This window comes from Tursiops truncatus, chromosome 8 (assembly GCF_011762595.2).
Source record: "Tursiops truncatus isolate mTurTru1 chromosome 8, mTurTru1.mat.Y, whole genome shotgun sequence".
Lineage (NCBI taxonomy): Eukaryota > Metazoa > Chordata > Mammalia > Artiodactyla > Delphinidae > Tursiops > Tursiops truncatus.
In genome coordinates this window covers 108,236,930-108,256,609 of record NC_047041.1, presented here as the reverse complement: position 1 = coordinate 108,256,609, position 19,680 = coordinate 108,236,930, and the positions used below count along the sequence as shown (strand labels likewise).

Below are 19,680 nucleotides of genomic sequence, written 5' to 3'. Positions count from 1 at the left end.
TCAGCCCTGTCCCGCTCAGGGAGGCCTTTCCCTACGCACCCTCACTTGCTTCGTAACTCGTGCAAGCTTATTTCGCCTGGGGAACTTGTTTGCCGGTCTGTGAAATGGAGCCGCGTCGCAGCTCTGCCTCCCGGCGCTCCTGTGTAGATTAAGGACAGAACGCAAACAGAGCACCCACCACCCAGCCTCCACCGCCGAGCCCTCGCAAACAGTGCCCATGGGTGGTGACGAGTTTCTCCAGGACCCGAGACGGGCCTCAGGAGGGAGGAAGCACCATCCTGCACCCCTCCAGGGACGCGACGCAGCTTTCTCTCCACCCTCCCCGCCCTGGGGCCCTCCCCTTAGTCAATTCATCCTCCTCCCCTGCTGCAGCACCCCCAACCATGGGCTCCGGCCACCCCGTTCCCTTTAGGGTCCTCTCTGGGGCCTCTGCAAGGCGCCCCCTCTGTCCCAGAGGCCCTCAGCTGCCCCGCCACCCAGACCAGCATCATTACGTGCGGGCCTCTGTGTCTGTGTCCCCCCAACCCCGCGACCCCAGAAGGAGCGCTCCCGCGAGAAGCTGCGTCTGTCTTGGTCACACACCTGCCCCGGAGCAGCGCCAGCGCATGGAAGAGCGCAGAACCGGCAAGGTGGACGGAAGACCTGAGGGGAGGGGGTGGACGGGTGGCGGTGGGGCTGTGACCGTTGGCGACCTTCCCCGCCAAAGGGGCGAGGCGCCAGGGGGCGCAGAGGATGCCCCGCCCCAGGGGGATCCGGGGCAGCGCCCGATGCGCAAGTCCAGGTAGGGTTCATGGAGGAGGGACCCTAACCCTAACCCTGGGCTGGGCTGGGCTGGGTTTGGCGGGAGCCCAGCCCTCGGGACGTGGGAACGCTCGCGAGTTTGCTGACAGGAAACGCCGGGACGCGCACGGCTGGAGCCCTAGCAGCAAGACCCGCACCTCCACGGCCCCCGCGGCGCGCTGCGCCCTCACGCCTGGTACGCGCCCTCGCGCTGATCCATCCCGCTCCCTGCAGGCTCCGTGGCCCCGGACAATCTACCTAACTTCTCTGTGCTCCAGCGCGCTCCTGAATCTTGTTTTGAATATTATTTTGCTGTCTACATCTTCAAGCTTTTCTCTTCCATTCCTGCCCCCAATAGCCCCACTCCAGACTCCCCACAGAGGTGGGGTGGGGCGCCCTCTGTACCCCTCCTCCAGCTCCGGCCGCACACACCGGGCAGCCCCTAGCCCCTTCACAGTGAGCGCCTCTCAGGTCACCAAAGCCAGCACTAGGAGGGCATCCGTCCTTCCACCCGCCCCCTACTCTGGCCCTCGTACCTGAAAACCACCCCATATCGCCCCCCATCCGCTACCCCTCCTCCAGAGACTTTTGTAACAACTGCCTGGGGTCCCCCGCCTCCAGTAAATACCCCAGCCCGACCTCTAAGCTGTCGGGGTTGTAAATGCTAACCTGCCCCTCTTGGGCCCCCGTAGCCCTTCCTTCCCAGGCCCCAGGGCAGAGTCCAGGCTCCCCCATCCCCCCACCTCCCAAGTAAGAGCATCACTCACCCTTGCAGGCCCTCAGGTCCCGGGATCTCAAACCCGAAAGTGCACCAACGCAGACTCCCAGGACCTACCGCCTGTTCTCTAAGCTCCCTGGGTGAATCTTCCCCCATCTGCCACAGAGTCCCCTCCCCCAGGAAGTTCACCCTCAAGCCGGCACAAAATCCTTCTCGTGCTCTCTCCCTACACACCGGCTCCAGGAAGAGGGGGCTCTCAGGGAGGACGGAGCAGAAGGCTGGTCGCAGGGGTTGGACTGGGCTCTGAGCTTCACATGGACACAGGTTCCAAGCCACAGCCAGTCCCTCAGGCCCTGCAGTGGTTAGAGAAGTCTCGCCCGGGATCCCCAGGGTTTCCCTGGGCACTGAGCCACAAAGGCAGGAGATCCGAGGTGGGGAGGTGGAGGGGTCCACAGGTCCTCAGGCAGGCTCTGCACAGCCTGGGGGCCCCCCAGCCCTCCCTGCCGAGAGGAGGGGGAAGCCCCGCAGGCTGTGGAAAACCGGACCTAGGGGGTATCTGCCTGGCGCCTCCTCTCCATCGCGCGGCTCCGACCCCACCAAAGCCCCTTCCATCCCTCTGCGGCCCTGTCCCACCACCCAGGGCCCCTGGACCCCACCTGCAGTCTGCCTCTCGAGGCCCGCTGCCCTGCCAGGTGGGCCCAGGCGGACTCGAGTGAAGGGCGGGCCTCCAGGCACACTCAGCGCTGTACAAACTTGTATCCCGGGATTTCTCCACACAAAACACATTTCCCAGGGAAGCAACCGGTCTGATGAGCTCGCTGGGCGTGCGGGCGTTCCCACTCCGCCCTCCCGGTGCCCCGGCAGTCCTGTCCCACACGGAGGCCCTGACGGCAGTGCTGGGCCCAGGATGCAGCCCAGGACTCCTCAGCCGGCAGCAGAGGCCTCTGGGATGAGCCCGGGGGCTGGCAGTATCTGGACCACCAGAAGGGTAGGTCGCCCGCTGTGCACATCCCCTGAGCCGGGAGGCTCCACCCCAGGGTTCACCTTGTCCTTTCCGGGGACCCTCCCCTCCCTCTCTCACCCCCAACGTTGACCTCTGACTCCCACCCCCAGTCCCCTCCCCAGCACTGACCTCACCCCTAGGGCTGCCTTCTGACCTCGACCCCGCCTCACCCCAGGCCACTGCCCCCAGCCACCATTCCCACCTGGGGCTCACGTCCCCTGCCTTCAGGGGGCCAGGGCCCAGGGTCAGGGCCTCCCATGGGAGGGAAGGCCTGTGAGGGTGGCCCCAGGAGACTTTTCCAGGGGAACCCAGGAGGTACATGAGGCCACTCAGCCCACACCCCTCCAGCCCTCCTGGGCTCAGCCCCCACTCAGTCCGCCAGGGGCCTGTCCTGGATCCAAGCCAGGCCTACCCGGGACGCCTTGGAACGCGCCCGTCCAGCTGGCGTGGCGCTCCAGGGAGACCTTCTTGGGGCGAGCACTGCTAAGCCTGGCCCTTCCCCTCCCACCTCCGACTGCTGGGCCTCCCCTCCCCACACAACTCCGACCCTGCTCGCCTGGACTCCTGGGCTCTCCCTGGAGCACGCCAGATCCTGAGCCCCCAGCCAGGGCAGGAGGGCCCCTCTGAGTCAACCCCCTGGGGCAGCCCCGCCTGCGCCTGCTGAGCTGAGCCTTGACTCATGGCTTGGGAGAGGCCTCCCACCTCCACAGGGGGCGGGAGCCCAGGAGGGCTAGCCAGCCCCTTGGAGGGCTCTGCAGAGGCCAGGGTGGGGGTGGGGGTGCTGGGAGCACTTCCAGAGTCTGCAGGATGGAGGTCTGGAGGGTCATGAGCCTGGGGTGGGCCCGTCTCGCCTCTTGCTTCTGGGGTCTCTTGGGCACCAAGGACCAGGACGAGGGCCCCATAGAGCCCCTTTCCACCCTGAAGCTCCACTACAAGCCTTCTATCCTCAACGCTGTCCCTTAGCACTTGACCCCTGCTAGGCCTCACTCCAACCATGGCTGCAGTGCCTGGTCACGCAGGGCCTGTTCTTCCGCCCAAATTCCACCTTAAGCGGGGCCCCTCCCTCCCACCTGGCCCAGGTGTCCCCGCCCCTAGCTGAGCTCAGGGCTGGGCGGGGTCGGTCTCCGGGCCAGCCCTGGGCAAAGCCTGCGGGGAGGGGACTTCGGGGACAGGGCCGCGCGGGAAGAGACAGCGGAGACAAATCCCGGCCCCCGTGCCTGCCGCCATGCAGGACGGTAACTTCCTACTGTCGGCCCTGCAGCCCGAGATGGGTGTGTGCTCCCTGGCGCTGCCCTCGGACCTACAGTTGGACCGCCGGGGCACCGAAGGGCCAGAGGCCGAGAGGCTGCGTGCAGCTCGTGTCCAGGAGCAGGTCCGCGCTCGCCTCCTGCAGCTGGGGCAGCAGCCTTGGCAGAACGGGCCGGCCCAGCCCGACGGCGCGGCCAGGGCGGCCACAGGTAGGCAGACGCTGGCCGGGTGCCCACGATGGGTGGCGGGTGGAGGTGGCCCCAGCAGGCATGGTGGTGCGAGGGCCAGAGGCCGCGGTGGGGCCACTCCGGACTCAGCTCCCTGACTCACCCAGGCCCGCCTTGAGTCACCGCCCTACCCCTGCAGGCGTGGGAGAAGCCAGAGGTGAGGCCTCCACCTCCTGGCAGGGACCCCGGGGTCCTCCCTGCAAGTCGGGTTGGGCCTCACCTGCCCACCGGGCCCTGAGCCTCCCACCCCCCCAGGGGGGCACGGGAGAAGCGGCATGTGGCCGGCCAGGTCTGTCTCTGTCGGCAAACCCGGAACACGCACGCGTCCGGTCCCACACCCCACGGGCTCACACACGGTCTCAGAGACACGCAGACACACACGTCACTCCCCTGGAGACACAAACGCAGAGACACAGACGCCCAGACTGTAGCGTCCACCCCCCATGCCCCACAGGAATAAGCAGACAGAAAGGTGAGGGGCGGGGTCTGGGACTACTGGAGGAGAGCCACGGCCTGTCTGGGCCAGGGTCTCCCTGCGGAATTGAGGGGGGGAGGCCCTGCTGGGGTGACCCGGATACTCTCCATGAGAGCAGCGGGTGGGGGAATGCCCCTCAGGGCCAGGCAGCTCCCTGTGTAGGAACCCCGGTTCGTGCATGGGGCACGTGCACGGGTGTACGTGAGTGTGTATGTGTGTGTGCATGAGTGTGTGCAGCGAGTTCAGGGCACTTCTAGAAATGCCACTTCCTCCCTTGCCAGCTGCAGCCGCAGGGACCAAGGTCAGACAGTAAGAGGAGCCTCCAGGATGTCCGGGGCCAAGACCCCGCTCCACGGTGGCTCGCGTGATCTCCAGAGGGCCCTTCCCAGTGCTGGCCACCAGCTGCTGGTCGGGGGATAAGCGGCTCAGCCAGCACAGGGGCCGCCAGGGCTGGCTGGATTCCTGCGTCCTCCCCTCCCTGGGCCTCAGCCTTGCTGGTGGCCAAGTTGGGTGCCCAGGGGTCATGGGGTAGAGGAGGGAGCGGGGAGGGGTTAATTAGGGGAAAGAGGATTAGAATTTGGGGGTGGGGGCCGTGCCCCCTCAAGGCCGGGCCTCACTAGCGTCAAAGGGTTAATAGCCCCTGCCCAGAAGCCTCATTAACCAGGGCCTGTCTGGGGAGCGTGCTGGGTGGGGGAGTCCCCCCAGACCTAACTGAGGCAGAGGTTGTGGGAGCGTCCAAGGCCCCTCCTCCCCTTCACCCTCACCCTGAATCCCTTCAGCCTAGTCACTCTACCCTGGCCTTCGGGGGATGGGACTCTTCCCCCTCCAGGTGTGACCACAGCAGGGGCTCTAGCAGAGGCTGACCACTCCAGGAACACCCCCCCAACCCAAAGACCCCGCCCCTGGCATTGCCCAGGTGATGCGCCCCCCAGTCCGTTCCCACTGCTCTGCCTTGGTTTGACCTTTGCCCAGCTCTTCTCCGGGTGTTCTCAGCTCTTCCTATGCACCCGACCGGCCACACCGCGCCACCTGTCGTCCACACATCATCCCGTTGTCCCTTCAGCCTCCATCCTCCCGACTTAGACACCCCTTCACACACCAGTCACACACCAGCCAGTCTGCTCATCCAACCCACCCTTCCGGTGGTCCAACCCGCCCTCCCCCCATCGCTCCCCCCTCCACCTTCCATCCACCTGCCCGTCTGTCCACTCGCCATGCAGGTGGGCTGGCGCCGGTGCCCCCGGCTTGTGTGTGGCTAGGGGTGGGTGTGGCTCGGCCAGGTGGGTCAGGGCACTGCGCCTCAGGGCACTGGTCCAGGGAGACTGTGTCCGCGGCGAGTGACCAACAGCGCAGGATGGGCTCCCGGGAGGTCAGTGTGGCTTCCTGGGGGCAGTGGCCAGGCGTTGTGCCCTGGCAGGGATCGGGGAGCTGAGGAAGGAGGCGCTGGCACACTAGGTAGCCGGGAGGTCAGCAGGGTGAGCACATCCGTCCCCCGCTGAGGGGCACAGCTGGAAGGGACGGGGGCTGTGGGAGGGATGACAAGGTGACGGCAGGGACCGGAAGCCAAGGTACCTGCGCCAGAGTCCACTGGCCTCCCCACCAGGGCTCAGGGCAGGAGGGGAGGCAGGAGGCCAGTGCCTTGCCATCGGCCCAGCCAGGCTGCGCTGTCCCTGTCCGCAGGTGCGTGCCGGGCTCAGTACCACACCTTGCAGGCCGGTTTCAGCTCCCGCTCCCAAGGCCGGAGCGGGGACACCTCGGTGAGTGACAGCCCGGAGTCCCGTGAGGGAGGTTCTGGGGGCTCTGGGGGCTCCAGCGTCAGGAAGCCCAGCGGCCCTCACTGCCCTCCCCTCCCTGCCCCACAGATCTTCCGGCCCGTCGCCAGGCCTGCCTGCAGCCCTGTCTCCTGGTCTTCCCGCTCGGTCGTGGACCTGAGCTCCGGCCGAAGGCTGAGCTCAGCCCAGAGCAGGGGCAGCGCCCTTGGTGCCGCAGGGTATGGGGGTGCCCGGCCCGCCGCGCCCCCGCCCACCCGGCCCACGTCCTTCCACGAGCGTGGCGGGGTGGGGAGCTGGGCGGATCACGACACCTTGTCCCTGCACTCGCTCAGCCTGGGGGCCGGGGGCCCGGATGACCGCTACGGAGTGGTGGAGGAGTGGCTGGAGCCGGCGGCCGCCTCCCCCTACAGGGCCTCTGCCTCTGAGCGCCGGGCCAGCTCCAGCTCTGGCCGGGCTGGGGGCCTGGGCTGGCTGGAGGCTGCCGAGGGGCCGCCCAGCCGGACCATCCGTGCCCCTGCCGTGCGGACCCTGCAGCGGTTCCAGAGCGGCCACCGCAGCCGTGTGGCAGCTGGGGGAGTGCCAGGGGGCGTCCTGGAGCCCGTGACCCGGGCGCCATCTGTGCGCAGCCTCAGCCTCAGCCTGGGCAACTCGGGCCACCTGCCGGACACGCGTGGGCTGGACAGCTACGGTGGCCACCGCACTTTGCAGAGGCTCAGCAGCGGGTGAGCTGGGCCTGGCTCGGGGAGGGGGCTTCTGCCCTAACCCTGGCCTGTCCCCAGGCTCAGCCTGACCTGCCTCTTTTCTCCGCAGCTTTGATGACATTGACCTGCCCTCGGCAGTCAAGTACCTCATGGCCTCAGATCCCAACCTGCAGGTGCTGGGAGCAGCCTACATTCAGCACAAGTGCTACAGTGACACAGCAGCCAAGAAGCAGGTGACCACCCCTGCTTACCACCCTCACGGGCCCCCCTTCACTCACTGTCCTCTGTCTGGTCCCTGACCACCCCTCACTGATCCCCAAGCTGCCTGGGCAGACCCCATCTACCCAGGGCCTCCTCAGCAGAGGAGGAGCCGGAGGGACTGACTTGCACAAATCTGAATACACCTGCACGCTTCTGCACACACCTGCGTACATCTCCATACACCTGTATGTGTATGCACACGTCTCCATATACCTGCACACACTTGCACACATCTGCATGTTTCTACACACCTCCGCATACATCTCTATACACCTGCATATGTACTCACACATCCATATACACCTGCATACGTTTGCACATACCTATGCAGCGTGTGCACAAGCGCTAACACCCGTGTGGCTATGCCCACAGGCCCGCAGCCTGCAAGCTGTGGCTAGGCTGGTGAAGCTCTTCAACCACGCCAACCAGGAGGTGCAGCGCCACGCCACGGGCGCCATGCGCAACCTTGTCTACGACAACGCGGACAACAAGCTGGCCCTGGTGGAGGAGAACGGCATATTCGAGCTGCTGCGTTCGCTGCGTGAGCAAGACGACGAGCTGCGCAAGAATGTCACAGGTGGCCCTGCTCCCCGCCCGCCACTCTGCCACCCTTCCCTCGGTCCCCACGGCCATCCCTGTGGCATGTCTCTTTGGAGTTGGACTCCAGCCCCAGGCCCCGTGTCCCCAAGCGTCCTCCTCTCTGCGCTGTTGCGGCCCCGTGACCCTACATGTCACACTCAGGCTCTCCCCAGCGAGGCTCTTGGGTGAGGCTCGAAGTGCCAGGCGGGGCCCTGGGCACCGTCCCCGGAAGAGGCAGAGGGGCTGGAGGGCCGTCCCTGACCACGGCCTCGCCCCACCTGCCACAGGGATCCTGTGGAACTTGTCCTCCAGTGACCACCTGAAGGACCGTCTGGCCCGAGACACGCTGGAGCAGCTCACAGACCTGGTGCTGAGCCCCTTCTCAGGGGCCAGGGGACCGCTCCTCACCCAGCAGAACGCCTCGGAAGCGGAGATCTTCTACAACGCCACGGGCTTCCTCAGGTGCGACGGGCAGCAGGCAGGGGAGGCCCAGAGAAGGGGCGTTAGGATCTGAGATCTGAATGACAAGGCGGGGCCACCGGGGGTGGGGGTCTGGGAGAAGTGGACAGAGAGGCAGAGGCGCTGACGCGGGAGTGGAACGGGCCGCCAGGTGTGGCCCCCGGCCAGACGTCAACAGACTGGGGGCTGCAGGCTCAAATTTCTTTAAATCAGGGATTTGATCTGATATTTATAACCTCCCCAGAGCCCCGGACACTTTGAGAGGTGGGTGGGGGATGGGCATGCGGAGGGGAGGAGGGGATTGGTGCTCAGGATCTCAGCATTGGGTGGGTCCCTGAGGGGTGGGCTCTGCCTGTGGTCCCAGTGGGGGTCTCTGATCTGCCTCCATCCAAAGGAACCTCAGCTCGGCCTCCCAGGCCACTCGCCAGAAGATGCGTGAGTGCCACGGGCTCGTGGACTCCCTGGTCACCTATATCAACCACGCCCTGGACGTGGGCAAGTGCGAGGATAAGGTGAGGCCCAGCCAGTGCCCCGGGGCCCGAGGGGCTCCAGCCTGCTCTGACCGAGGTCCGCCCTCTGTCCACAGAGCGTGGAGAACGCCGTGTGCGTGCTCAGGAACCTGTCCTACCGCCTGTACGACGAGATGCCACCGTCGGCCCTGCAGCGGCTGGAGGGCCGAGGCCGCCGGGATACGGCAGGGGCGCTGCCAGGCGAGGCAGTGGGCTGCTTCACGCCACAGAGCCGGCGGCTCCGAGAGGTGGGTGCGGGCCTGGGCAGGGGGGCGGGCGGAAGCAGGGATCCCGGGTGACCTCGGCTGACCTCCACGCCCTCCTGCCCAGCTGCCCCTCACGGCCGACGCACTCACCTTCACCGAGGTGTCTAAGGACCCCAAGGGCCTGGAGTGGCTGTGGAGCCCCCAGGTCGTGGCGCTGTACAACCGGCTGCTGCAGCGCTGTGAGCTCAACCGGCACACGACGGAAGCGGCTGCCGGCGCGCTGCAGAACATCACCGCAGGCGACCGCAGGGTGAGGTGGCCTGGGACCACACCTGGCCACGCGCTGGGGCGCGAGGCACTGGGGACGCAAGGGGTGAACGGGGGACAGGAGCCCGCTCTCCCGGACTTTATGGTGCATCGGGGGGCCAGAACTTCAGAGCGAGAGAGGAAGGCAGGCAGGATGCGGCTGGAGGATGCCACCTCGGCCCCCGGGGTCTGCACTGAGTTTAAGGAAGGTGCCGGGAGGGTTGGGCCAGGAGGGAGCAGACCCGGGGCCTCCACGGGGCACCAGCATCCATTCTCACAGGCCCCTCTCCTGCCGGCAGTGGGCGGGCGTGCTGAGCCGGCTGGCTCTGGAGCAGGAACGCATCCTGAACCCGCTGCTGGACCGAGTTCGGACGGCTGACCACCACCAGCTGCGCTCGCTGACCGGCCTCATCCGAAACCTGTCTCGGAATGCCAGGAACAAGGATGAGCTGTGTGAGTCCAGCCGTCCCGAGGCCTGGGTTCTGCCTCCCCTGGGGGCCGGGCGCGTGCCTGGACTCTGTCTGTACTGCTGCTTCTCCGGCCGGCTTCTGGGAAGCCAGAGCTGGTGGACAGACAGGCGCCGAGGGGGCGCAGGGAATGGCAGGCGCCGAGGGGGCGGGGCAGGGGGCGGGCAATGGAGACTGACCACCCCGACCTGCTGGCAGCCACCAAGCTGGTGAGCCACCTGATGGAGAAGCTGCCCGGCAGCCCGGCTGAGGACTCTCCCCCGGCCGACGTGCTGGTGAACATCATAGCCATCCTCAACAACCTGCTGGCGGCCAGTCCCGTGGCCGCCCGAGACCTACTCTACTTCGACGGGCTCCACAAGCTGTTCTTCATCAAGAAGACGCGGGACAGGTGAGGGCCCGAGCCCCGCGCCCCCCGCCCCCAGCTCGCCCTGCCTCCTGGCCAAGCCTGTCACCCCACTGACCCCCGCCCCCTACCCCAGCCCTGACAGTGAGAAGTCCTCCCGGGCAGCCTCCAGCCTCCTGGCCAACCTGTGGCAGTACAAGCAGCTCCACCGGGACTTCCGGGCGGTATGTTCCCGCGGCCCAGGGCAGGCGGGGCTGCGAGCGTGGGGCGCGGGCACGGGACGGCAGGGAAGGACACGGAAACCCGCGTGGCCCAGGGCACCCATAAGACCAGGGGCCTGGGGGGGCGGGATGCAGAGCAGCGGCGCCCTGACTCCAGGCCCCTCTCCGCCGCAGAAGGGCTACCGAAAGGAAGACTTCCTGGGCCCGTAGGCGAAGCCTCCCTTGGAGAAGGAGCGTGCGATGTGACCCGCCTCCAAGGGAAGGGCTCAGCTCAGGGCTGCTCGCCAGCTGGCCTGGAGGAGAAGGTTGATGACGGCCCAGGGGCTCTCGCTGGAGCCCCATCCACGTGCAACTTGAAGGCCTGGGCCACGGGGAAGGGGACAGGGGCTTGCGGCTGGGGAATTGGCTTCTGCAGGGCAGGGGGTGGGGCAGGGCTTGAGGCTGCTCTGATGCGTGGGGTGGTGGCCAGGTCACACTGGCAGAGGTGGCTCTGGCTGTGGCCCAGCAGTGCCTCGGGACAGCCAGCAATGGGAATAAAGGTGGCCGTGAACACCGCAGCCACAGCCCCTCATGCTTCTTTGGTTGGTCAGACTTGAGGGTCGGACCCAAGGACTCAGCAATGTCTCCAAGAGCAACCATGCCTGCAACCATGCCTGCCCCTTAGGACACTCCCCCCTGGGCCCATACACAGGCCTCTCCAAGTCAGGGGACCCAGGACAGGGAGGAGGGCATGTCCAGCAGTAGGAGAGCCGGCGGAGAGAATGGAGGAGATGGGGCAGACAGCAGAGGCAGCCTCAAGCCAAGTGAGACGCAGAAGCAGCAGAGCTGGGGGACCTGGTGTGTAGAGGAACGAGCACTTCTGGGGCAGCTGTGACTCCTACTGGCCTCGGTGCTGCCCTGCCGGGCTGTGCTCACGCGGCAGATGCATCCAACACCTCTCCCTGCCCTGCCTTCCTGGGCCTGGAGGTGCCCTCATAGGTATACTCATGCTGTCTGAGGCTTGGGGTCCAGTAGGTTCTGGGACCTCTCCATCTCACCAAGCCAGGCCCGTTGGTTGTAAATTTCCCACTGACATTTTTTACAACAACAGGCTTTTTCTGCAAAGCTCAGAACCTGAAGTCTCTAAGGGGCCTGCCCCCCAGGGACTGTCTGGATCACAGTGGGACTGGGAACAGTCACGGCCCCAAGCAGGGAGACCTGAGGAGGCCGCTGCAAGAGACACGCCTCAGCTGGCTCAGGACGGAGGAGGATGGGGAGAGGGTGGGCTTGAGGGGACACCCAGGTACGGTGACCAGGTGGCCATGGAGCGAGAAAAGGAAGGGATCCAGGGCCCTGGAGTGCCCGAGACGGAAGTGAGGGGTGGGGTGTCCGCTCAGAACACTGCACCCCCTCCTGCCCCAGGGGAGCAGAGGCCGAGACCCGGGCGGGATTCCAGAGGACTTTATTCCTGGCACGAGGAGGGCTGCTGGGCCCACTCTCCTTCCCCGAGGCCCCAAGGCTGCAGGGAGGCAGGGCTCGTGGTCCTGCTGAGTGGGAAAAAACCCACCCCAGCCCTGCCCCAGCTGTCCCTGGTGAACCTGCTGCTCCACGGCGCAGGGGCTACACGTCGTCCTCCGACACCAGGCAGTAGAAGTCCGTGCGGGCACTGTAGTTTCGGGAGCCAAGGTCCGACACATCCACTTCACTGCCTTGGCCCTCTCCAAGCGAGACCCCACTTGCATGCGGTGGAGCTGCTGGCTCCCCAAAGACAGGCCCTCGTACACCTGGGGAGGGGTACCGCCAGGCCTGAGGCTGGGCCGCCCACAGCCTGCCTTCTGCCAGGGTCACTCCCTGCTGCCCCTCCTGCATGGTGGCATTTGAGATCCTGGAGGTTCCCAGTCAGGCCCCGGGCCCGACCACCTTCATGGAAAGAGGCAGTGGGAGGTGCTGGGAATTAAGCCCACCCACGGGCTGCAGGGAGCAGTCCCTGCCACCTGGACCCTTTTTGGGGCTCCACCTTATGCAGCCCCCCTCCAACTCAGGCTGAGCTTCTCAGGGTCAGGGGTGGGGCCGGTGGGCATACCCAAGTCCCCCTCAGGGTCAGGGTCCAGCTCCGGGTCCAGGGTCCGACCCTCTGGGACCCGGCCTCGCACAATCAGCATGGGGTCCTTGTCATCCTGCAGCCGGGTCTGGGGGTCTCCCTCCATCGCTCTGTACTGCACCTTCCGTGGCAATGCCAACTGCAGCTCTTTCCAAAAATCGGAGGAAGGTGTCTGGAGGCCAAGGTGGGGCAGTTAGCGAGCGTGAACAATTGGGGGGGGTGAGGGGGTGCCAACACGGAAACACCCTGGTCTCCTTGGCCCCAAAGAGCCCACTCCTCTGGGCGGCTGACCATGGCACCTCCACCCACGGGCTCCCATCCACAAGCCCCCTCCCTCCCCGCCCCCTGCCCCTCCGCACCACGGAACCGGGCCTCCAGAGCAGCAGGGTCACCAGGTGGCGATGCTGGCGCAGCAGGCGGAGCGCAGGGTGTGCGGGGTCGCGCCGCTGGCCCTCGAAAGTGATGAAGATGGGTCTGCGCGTGAGCTCCAGCAGCCGGCACAGGCCCTCCCTGCGAGGGCGGCACAGTCAGGGGGGGCGCAGTTGGGGCCCACCCAGCCCCGCGCGGGACCCACCGGAAGCTGTGACTGCACCAGGCCCGGCCGAGGAAGGCGTCGGACAACACCACGACGAGGCGCCGGCAGCGGCTCAGGTTCACCAGGAGGTCGGCCGACGGCTCTGCGGGAACCCGGGTATCGGCGGGGGCGGTGCGGACGGGGCCCTAGAAGGGGCGGGGCCCTAGCCGGGGCCTGAGGAGGACCCGAGGGGGCGTGGCCCTAGGAAGGCGGGATCTGGGCCGGAACAGGGGCGGGGACCAAGTAGAGATGGGGCTGGGCCCTGCACGGGGAGGAGGCGGGCTTTGAGGGGCGTGGCCCTGGAAAGGCGGGGTCTGGGCCGGAACAGGGGCGGGGCCTGCGCCCCGCATCGGGGCTGGGCCCGAGCGGAAAGGGGCAGGGCGCCGCCGTACCCGCGCGAGGCAGGAGGTCGCGGTCGTCCAGAAAGAGCTTGTAACCCCGACGCCGCTCCAGCTGCGGCTTCAGGATGAAGTTCACGAACTTCCGGTCCTCGGGGCTGTCGCTGTAGGAGACGTAGGCGTCGTAGAGCTTCCCGTCTGCGGACGGCGGCGGGTCAGCGCGGCCGCTTTCCAGGCCTAGGCTTGCCACCCTCGGGGCCCCCTAAACCTCCCCCCTTGTGCCCCAGGGTCCAGGCCAGCCCCCCAGACGCAGATCCAGCAGATCTCGGCCCCGGGCCCCGCTTAGACCCCTCCTCAGCACAGGATTCCGAGTGGAGCCCTGGAACCAGGCTACCGTGGCCCCCTTCTGCCGGCCCTGTGCCCTCCTGGGCTGCACAGAGACACCCCCCTTTCCTGGACTGGGATCTCTCCAGTGCCCTCCAGGGACGGATGCCTCCTCGCCCCCACCTCCAGAGCCAATCCCCCCCACCCAGAGCTGGGCCTAGGGAGGCCCCGTGGCTGACTCCGCCTCCCCATGCATCCGCGCCCCACGCACCGTTCATCTCCACCTCCCCATACGTGTCTTGGTACCAGAGCAGTACATTGAGTCGACACTTCGCGTATAGCAGCGCTGCCAGCAGCAGGACCAGCAGGACCAGAAGTGAGGCCAGCACCGCGGCCACGTGTCCAGCCAGGCCTGGGGACAGAGCCACTGACTGAGCCAGCCTAGCACCCTCCAAGCCTAAAGGCTCCCCAGGCCTCCCTCCTACCTTCTGCCCCACTGGACCCCACTCACCAGCTCTCCAAAGAGTGAAGGAAGAGGAGCTGATGTTCTGGACGGAGCAGGTGAAGGTCCTGAAGTCTTCAGTACTGGTCAGGTTGATCCCCAGGACACTGGACACAAGCACCTCTGACCAGTTGGCCTTGACCCTGGGGAGACCAGGCCCCACCCCCTCACCTGGGGCTCGACAGCATCACCGGATGCCCCAGAGCCCCACTTGTCTGGGACTCACCCAGAGAGGCTGCAGATTTGGGCCTCCTGGGCAGTCCTTGGGCCCTAAGCTAAGAGAAATAGCCAGAACATGAAGGGGGTGTGGATCTCTTTTGGGACAGTCACCCTAATCCTGGGTCTGGGTCCTGGGGGTCCTCAGATCCTAGGCTTGGCCCGATGGTCAGTGAGTAAGTCAGGCTGTAGGACTCTGCTGGCACCCATGGCCTGGGGTGGTCTACAAGGTGAGTGTCTAGAGGGGCCATCTGTCCCTGCAGTCACTGACTCTTAGTGTGCGTCCAGAGTGGCACTCTGCCCATGGCATGTCTGGCCAGTCACTCCCCAGCCCATGTCCAGGTCATTACAGACCAGGATGTAGGTCAGAGAGGCCACTGGGGGGGCGGGGTATATCCAGCGTGGTCACCTGACCCTGGACACCCTCATCTCTTACCAGGAGTCCTCATGGAGGTCATAGTGGCTTCCATTGCCCAGCAGCAGCCCATCTCTCAGCCACTGGACCGAGGGCAAGGGGCAGTGGGGCCCAGAGACCACTGAGGCCGTGCAGTTCAGAGTGACCACACTGCCCAGGGCAGGCCACAGGACCTGGTTTCCAGATGGGGAGAGGAAGTCAGGGGCCCTGTCGCAGGCTCCTGCAGAGAGAGGACCGAGTGGGTTAGCTGTGCCCACGATGCCAGCCTCCCACTGTCCACAGATGGTCTGTGGGCCAGGAGAAAACCACGGTGGCCAGTGGCATGTGCTGCTTGGTAACTGCATCACGTCTGTCCACACGTCCCACGGGGGACAGGGCCTGGCATTTGGCACATCTAACCCCAGCAGCAGCCGGTTCGTATGTGTTCTGCCTGCCCCAGGTGTGGCTGCCCGTCCCCAGAGAAGATGTTAGCACGGGGTCATGGCTGAGCTGGCCCAGCACCGCCCTCCAGCTCAGCAGGGCCCGCCTAGCTGCCTGTCTACCCAGGACGTGAGCCAGCACTCATTTCCTGTGTGCACCTGTCGCCCGCTGCTCTGATGCCCAGGCCCCGGCCCCTCTGCTGGACACCAGTGGTTTGGGGGAGTCAGGGGTTGGGCGTCAGCACCTTCCACCTGGTATGGGAGCTGGGGGTTCCAGGACCCTCTACTCCTGGCTACAGGCAAGCCTTCTCACCTCCCCAAGATCTTTTAATTGGGGTGATGAGCCGGAGCCGGTAGTCATAGAAGCCTGCCATCATCTTGGTAGTGTGGTCTCCCAGCAGCCCACCCCCCATGGCCGCCCACCACGCCCACTCCCAGTATCCCTGGGCTTTACTGACCCCCACGAGCCTGGTCTAGAGGCCTTGGGCAGGAGACGGTGTGGGCCCATCCTAACCATGGGCTCAGGACCCCGGGCCATAGGGGAGGGGCAAACAGAGGTCTTTGTACCCCTGGCTTGAGGCCAAGCAGAGAGGCCAGGCCACACTGCAGCGTGGAGCCAGCCTGAGGGGCAGGAGGTGGGAGTGGAGCCCATGCCCATCCCTCTCTGGCCGTCTACCTGCCATGGTCTGGCCGGGGCCTCCTCAAGGCAGGCTGGACACTGGTGCCACCCACGGCTCCCCGGGGCTCCTTGGCCGAGCAGACTGATCCCTCAAGGGCTGGGCAGGATTCACTCTCTGTCCTTGTGGCCAGTCAGTCAGGGCACCAGGATGGGTCAGAGGCTGCCGCCATCCCCGGAAGCAAGTTAAACAAGAACAGGATAAGTTAACGTGTAACTCTGGCCACTGAAGCACTGCCTCTGCCCCAGCTGCCGCGTGGAGGCCCCAGAGCACCAGGCACAGCCTAGACTGCACTGCACGTCATCTGCCCCAGGGACGCGGTGACAGCCCAGGGTGGGACAGCACTCCCGGCACACCTCGTGAGCCCAGGAGTTGGCCTCGTTCCCAGGTCCCCTGGGACAGGGCTGCCACCCACAGGCAGGGGGGCTGCAGTATAGCCGCACTCAGCCTGTACCGAGGCTCCGGGGGGCTCGGGGTTCTCGAGTGCTGGGCTGCCTGACTGAGCCTCGCTCCCAGCCATGGGGTTTTGTTCTGGACGCCGTCCTGGGTGCACCACGCACGCGTGAACCCTGCACTTGAGGCTGCACTGGGCCGAGGTGTCGAGGCAGGAGGGGTGAGCGGGGATCAGGCTGGTCTCACAGGGCAGCCCTCCTTCTGGGTCCTGTGCTGGCGCCTCCACCCATTTGTCATCTTCAGACCCAGACACTTTTGTCCACACTGTCCGTATAGTTGTCCAAGGGAAGCCCCCACCCGCCCACGGTGACCTTTCTCTCCTCCGCGGCGTCTGGGACCACTCCCAGCCAGACTGGCAGCAGCCACACGCCTCTTGACCCAAAAAGCTCTCCAGTGACCTGGGCTGAACGGCGGGGCACGAAGCCCCAGTGGCAGAGCCTTTGAGGAAGACTCCTTGGCAGCCGGGCCCTGGGCACCTCCTCCCTGGTGCCCAGCGGGTATTTACTGGGCACCTAGTCCTCCCCCTGCTCCCTGCTAAGTGGACACACCAGGGCCCCGGCTCCTTCAGGCCCTCCCCCCACCCGTAGGGCCCCTGAGGCTGTGCAGGGACAAGTCTTAGCCTGCCCCCCATTCCTTCGGCACGGGTGACCCGATGTGGCCCCGTGATCAGCTGGAAGCCCCTGGTTTGGCTGGGCTGGAATTTCCTCAGAAATCGGTGGAGCGGCAGGCTCGTTCCCGGGGGGCTGGTGCGGAGGGTCCTTCCAGAAGTCCTTTGGAGTGGAGGGCAGTCCTGGGAAGGCCCTTGAAGCAGGAGGACAAGCCCACTGAGGGCTATGGGAGGCTGGGCGGCTCAAGCCCCCTCCCCCAGCCCAGCGGGTCCCAGGGCAACTCCTACAGTGGCCCCTTGGCCTCTGTAACCTCAGAAGACCTCCTACCCCTGGAAAGGCAACCTCGGACCCTCCTGGAAATTCAGGCCAAACCACATGGCCAGGCGACAGGTGTCCCCCTGCACACCCTCCGCTGCAACCCTCCCCGTCCTCTGTATCGTCTCTGTGTTGTACGACCACCCCCTGCACGCCCCACACATGCCTGCACGTGCACACTCCCCACACCTCCGACACTCCGGCAGTCCACACACCTGGCACACCCCACACCACACACACTGCACCTCACACCCACCCTCAGCCTCCCATCACCCCTCGCTCTCTCACTGGCACACACGCACCACGCACACACGTGCACACGCAAGCCACGTGCTTTGCAGGCCTCCCCTCAGCCAGGCCTGATTTCGAGGAGAGGGCTCAGGCCGGAAAAGGCATCCAAGGACGAGAACACAGGCTCAGGCTGAGCAGCGAGAACACGAAGTCACCTGGTTCCAGCTCTTTCCTCCTGAGGAGGGGATGTCCGTCACTGAGGTCATTCACGTGTGCTTGGGAGCAAACTGTTTGCTCGGCTGGGCCCCCGGCCCAGTCCAAATCACCACGGCTGCCCCAGACGCATCGCCAAGCACGGCGAGGACCTGGCTTTTGTTTGTGCGTTTTAATAAGAACTTTCCCCGTAGCTTCCTGGCTTTGCAGTCACATCCTCTCCTCAACCTAAACCCCACCCAGGCACCCACCCTCCTCCCCAGCGGGCTGGCGGGCGGGCGGGCAGTTGGTGGTTCTCCCCGCCAGCCCCGCCTGCCCCACTCTTCCTGTAACTCTGAGTCAAGCAGCTCCTTCCTCTAGGGCCCGCCCCAGCCCACCCGGGCACTGGCACCGGCACCGTCCTTCCCTTCCCAAGGCCAGGCCTGGGTGAGCGGGGAGGTGGCAGAAGGGCTGGGGGCCACGGTGATATGTGGGGGTCCTGGCCAGCGGACCCCCAGTCAGGGCCGTCCTGCACACGCCTGAGGAGCTGGGCAGTATGGCCTGCTTCCCGGACACTCCCTATGGTCCCAACACCCAGGAGACGGGGCGGGGGGCGGGTGTCTCCACGTAGCTCCCCGGGCCCCAGTGAGCAGCCCCGATGTATCTCTGACCTCTGACCTGCCAGGATGATGGGTGGGACTCCTGTGGAAACTCTCACCAATAACGGGCCCTTGAACAGGGCTCTCTGGCCCCCTCCCTGCCCACCTCCCAGGTGTAGCCCCCAAATGGTGAGCAGTTACAAGGGGGCTGGGGTATCACATGGACCTTAAGCCCCCTCTTCTAGATAAGGGAGCGAACAGGAGGCCTCAGCGAGGCTCCCAGCTCTGAGCCCAGGTGGTGGAGAGCCGACATCTCCTGGAGTCACAACAGACCCCCCTGCACCACCATCCCGGACTGACCTGGAACTCAGGGCCCAGCACTGGTGGCTGATGGCGCTGCTCATAGCAATCGGGCAGGGTCCCCTGTGGTCCCTGTCCCTGCCCTCACCCTCCAGGGGCAGAGCATCCTCACTGCAGCGTCAGCTTTCCTACATCCTTAATCTGACCCTGTCCAAGGCACCCTGCACAACGCCCGCCCCCCCCGTGGCCTCCAAGACCCTTGGACGATGGTGCATCTTGGGCTCAGGGTCCAATAGAACTGGAAGAAGTCCTGACTGCACGCCTTCCCCACCGAGCCGCAGCTCCTCCAAGGAGCCCCAGTGGGCCCTGAGGCTGAGTGAACAGCGTAAGCACCTGATGGACAGGCTGGTGGCCGCCAGCAGTCAGTGACCTGCCCGGGAGAGCCCAGGCAGGAGGCAAAGAGCTAGGTTCTCCCTGGTGTCCCCACCTGCTTTGCTGCCTCTCAAAGCTCCTGCCAGACTGCCTGCCTCTCGGCATGCCCACCCGCACCACCACCTCACAGCCGCGACTGGGCGCCCGTCCACCCTTTGCTAACGCCCACCCTCACCCTCCCTTGTCCCCCAGGCCCACTCCACAAAGTGAGCAGAAAACCCCACGTCGCCTCAGGCACTCTCGAGAACAGCCCTTCCGAATCCGAGCCCGCCCCCTGCACCGCCCACCGCGCTCGGCTGCACCCGCGCGGTTCCTAGGAAGCCCTAGCCCCTCCCACCCGCCGGCCTCACGCTGGCTCTCCGCCTCCCGGAGCCTCGGCGTCGGCCTGGCCGCCGGGCGCGCGCCCGCGCCTTGTCCCCAGGCGCCCAGCCGTCTGATTTGCTGCTCAGCACCCGAGTCTCTGAGCGACTCCCCCTCATCTGGGACCGGCGGCCCCTCTGCGCCTGGCGCGTCTGTCCCGAAGGAAAGAACTTGCACAAAGCGCTGTGGCCCCGCGAGCCGAGAGGCCCCGTCCTGCACCCCCGGGCCCGCCACGCACCCCACACCCGCGCTCCGCCTTCCCGGAGGGGCGTTAGTACCCCCTTCCTCCGGGTGGGGTGAGCCAGGCAGGGCGCGCACGTTTGGGGGGCGCGGGGACGGGCAGGTCGGGGGCGCGCACGGAAGGGCG

At 66.2% G+C, this 19,680-nt stretch overlaps 2 protein-coding genes across 9 annotated transcripts; one reads left to right on the top strand and one right to left on the bottom strand.

Annotated features, from left to right (window-relative positions):
- The first annotated feature begins 2,289 nt into the window (after window positions 1–2,289).
- On the top strand, window positions 2,290–10,835 carry PKP3 (plakophilin 3). 4 transcript variants are annotated; one of them, XM_033861586.2, is made up of 14 exons: window positions 2,290–2,486; window positions 3,733–3,958; window positions 6,132–6,208; window positions 6,314–6,945; window positions 7,034–7,157; window positions 7,558–7,762; window positions 8,052–8,226; window positions 8,618–8,735; window positions 8,810–8,980; window positions 9,063–9,248; window positions 9,544–9,697; window positions 9,910–10,102; window positions 10,194–10,281; window positions 10,453–10,835. In XM_033861586.2, the coding sequence occupies exons 1-14, from the start codon at window positions 2,406–2,408 to the stop codon at window positions 10,486–10,488; spliced, it is 2,466 nt and encodes an 821-aa protein (XP_033717477.1). In that variant the 5' UTR covers window positions 2,290–2,405; the 3' UTR covers window positions 10,489–10,835. The 4 variants fall into 4 exon arrangements, with proteins under 4 accessions (XP_033717477.1, XP_033717475.1, XP_033717478.1 ...); XM_033861584.2 differs by having other exon boundaries at window positions 2,291–2,486; window positions 10,436–10,835; XM_033861587.2 differs by having other exon boundaries at window positions 2,292–2,486; window positions 3,763–3,958.
- An 868-nt stretch (window positions 10,836–11,703) lies between these two features.
- Window positions 11,704–19,097, bottom strand: SIGIRR (single Ig and TIR domain containing). 5 transcript variants are annotated; one of them, XM_033861589.2, is made up of 10 exons: window positions 17,646–19,091; window positions 15,823–17,077; window positions 14,749–14,947; window positions 14,106–14,239; window positions 13,866–14,006; window positions 13,325–13,468; window positions 12,933–13,035; window positions 12,718–12,868; window positions 12,341–12,530; window positions 11,704–12,041 (listed from the first exon to the last, which is right to left on the bottom strand). In XM_033861589.2, exons 2-10 carry the CDS (start codon window positions 15,827–15,829, stop codon window positions 11,878–11,880), a joined length of 1,233 nt encoding a protein of 410 aa, XP_033717480.1. In that variant the 5' UTR covers window positions 15,830–17,077; window positions 17,646–19,091; the 3' UTR covers window positions 11,704–11,877. The 5 variants fall into 5 exon arrangements, with proteins under 5 accessions (XP_033717480.1, XP_033717479.1, XP_033717482.1 ...); XM_033861588.2 differs by having other exon boundaries at window positions 15,823–15,985; XM_033861591.2 differs by having other exon boundaries at window positions 13,325–13,434; window positions 13,866–14,025; window positions 15,823–19,097.
- Between the last annotated feature and the right edge of the window lie 583 nt (window positions 19,098–19,680).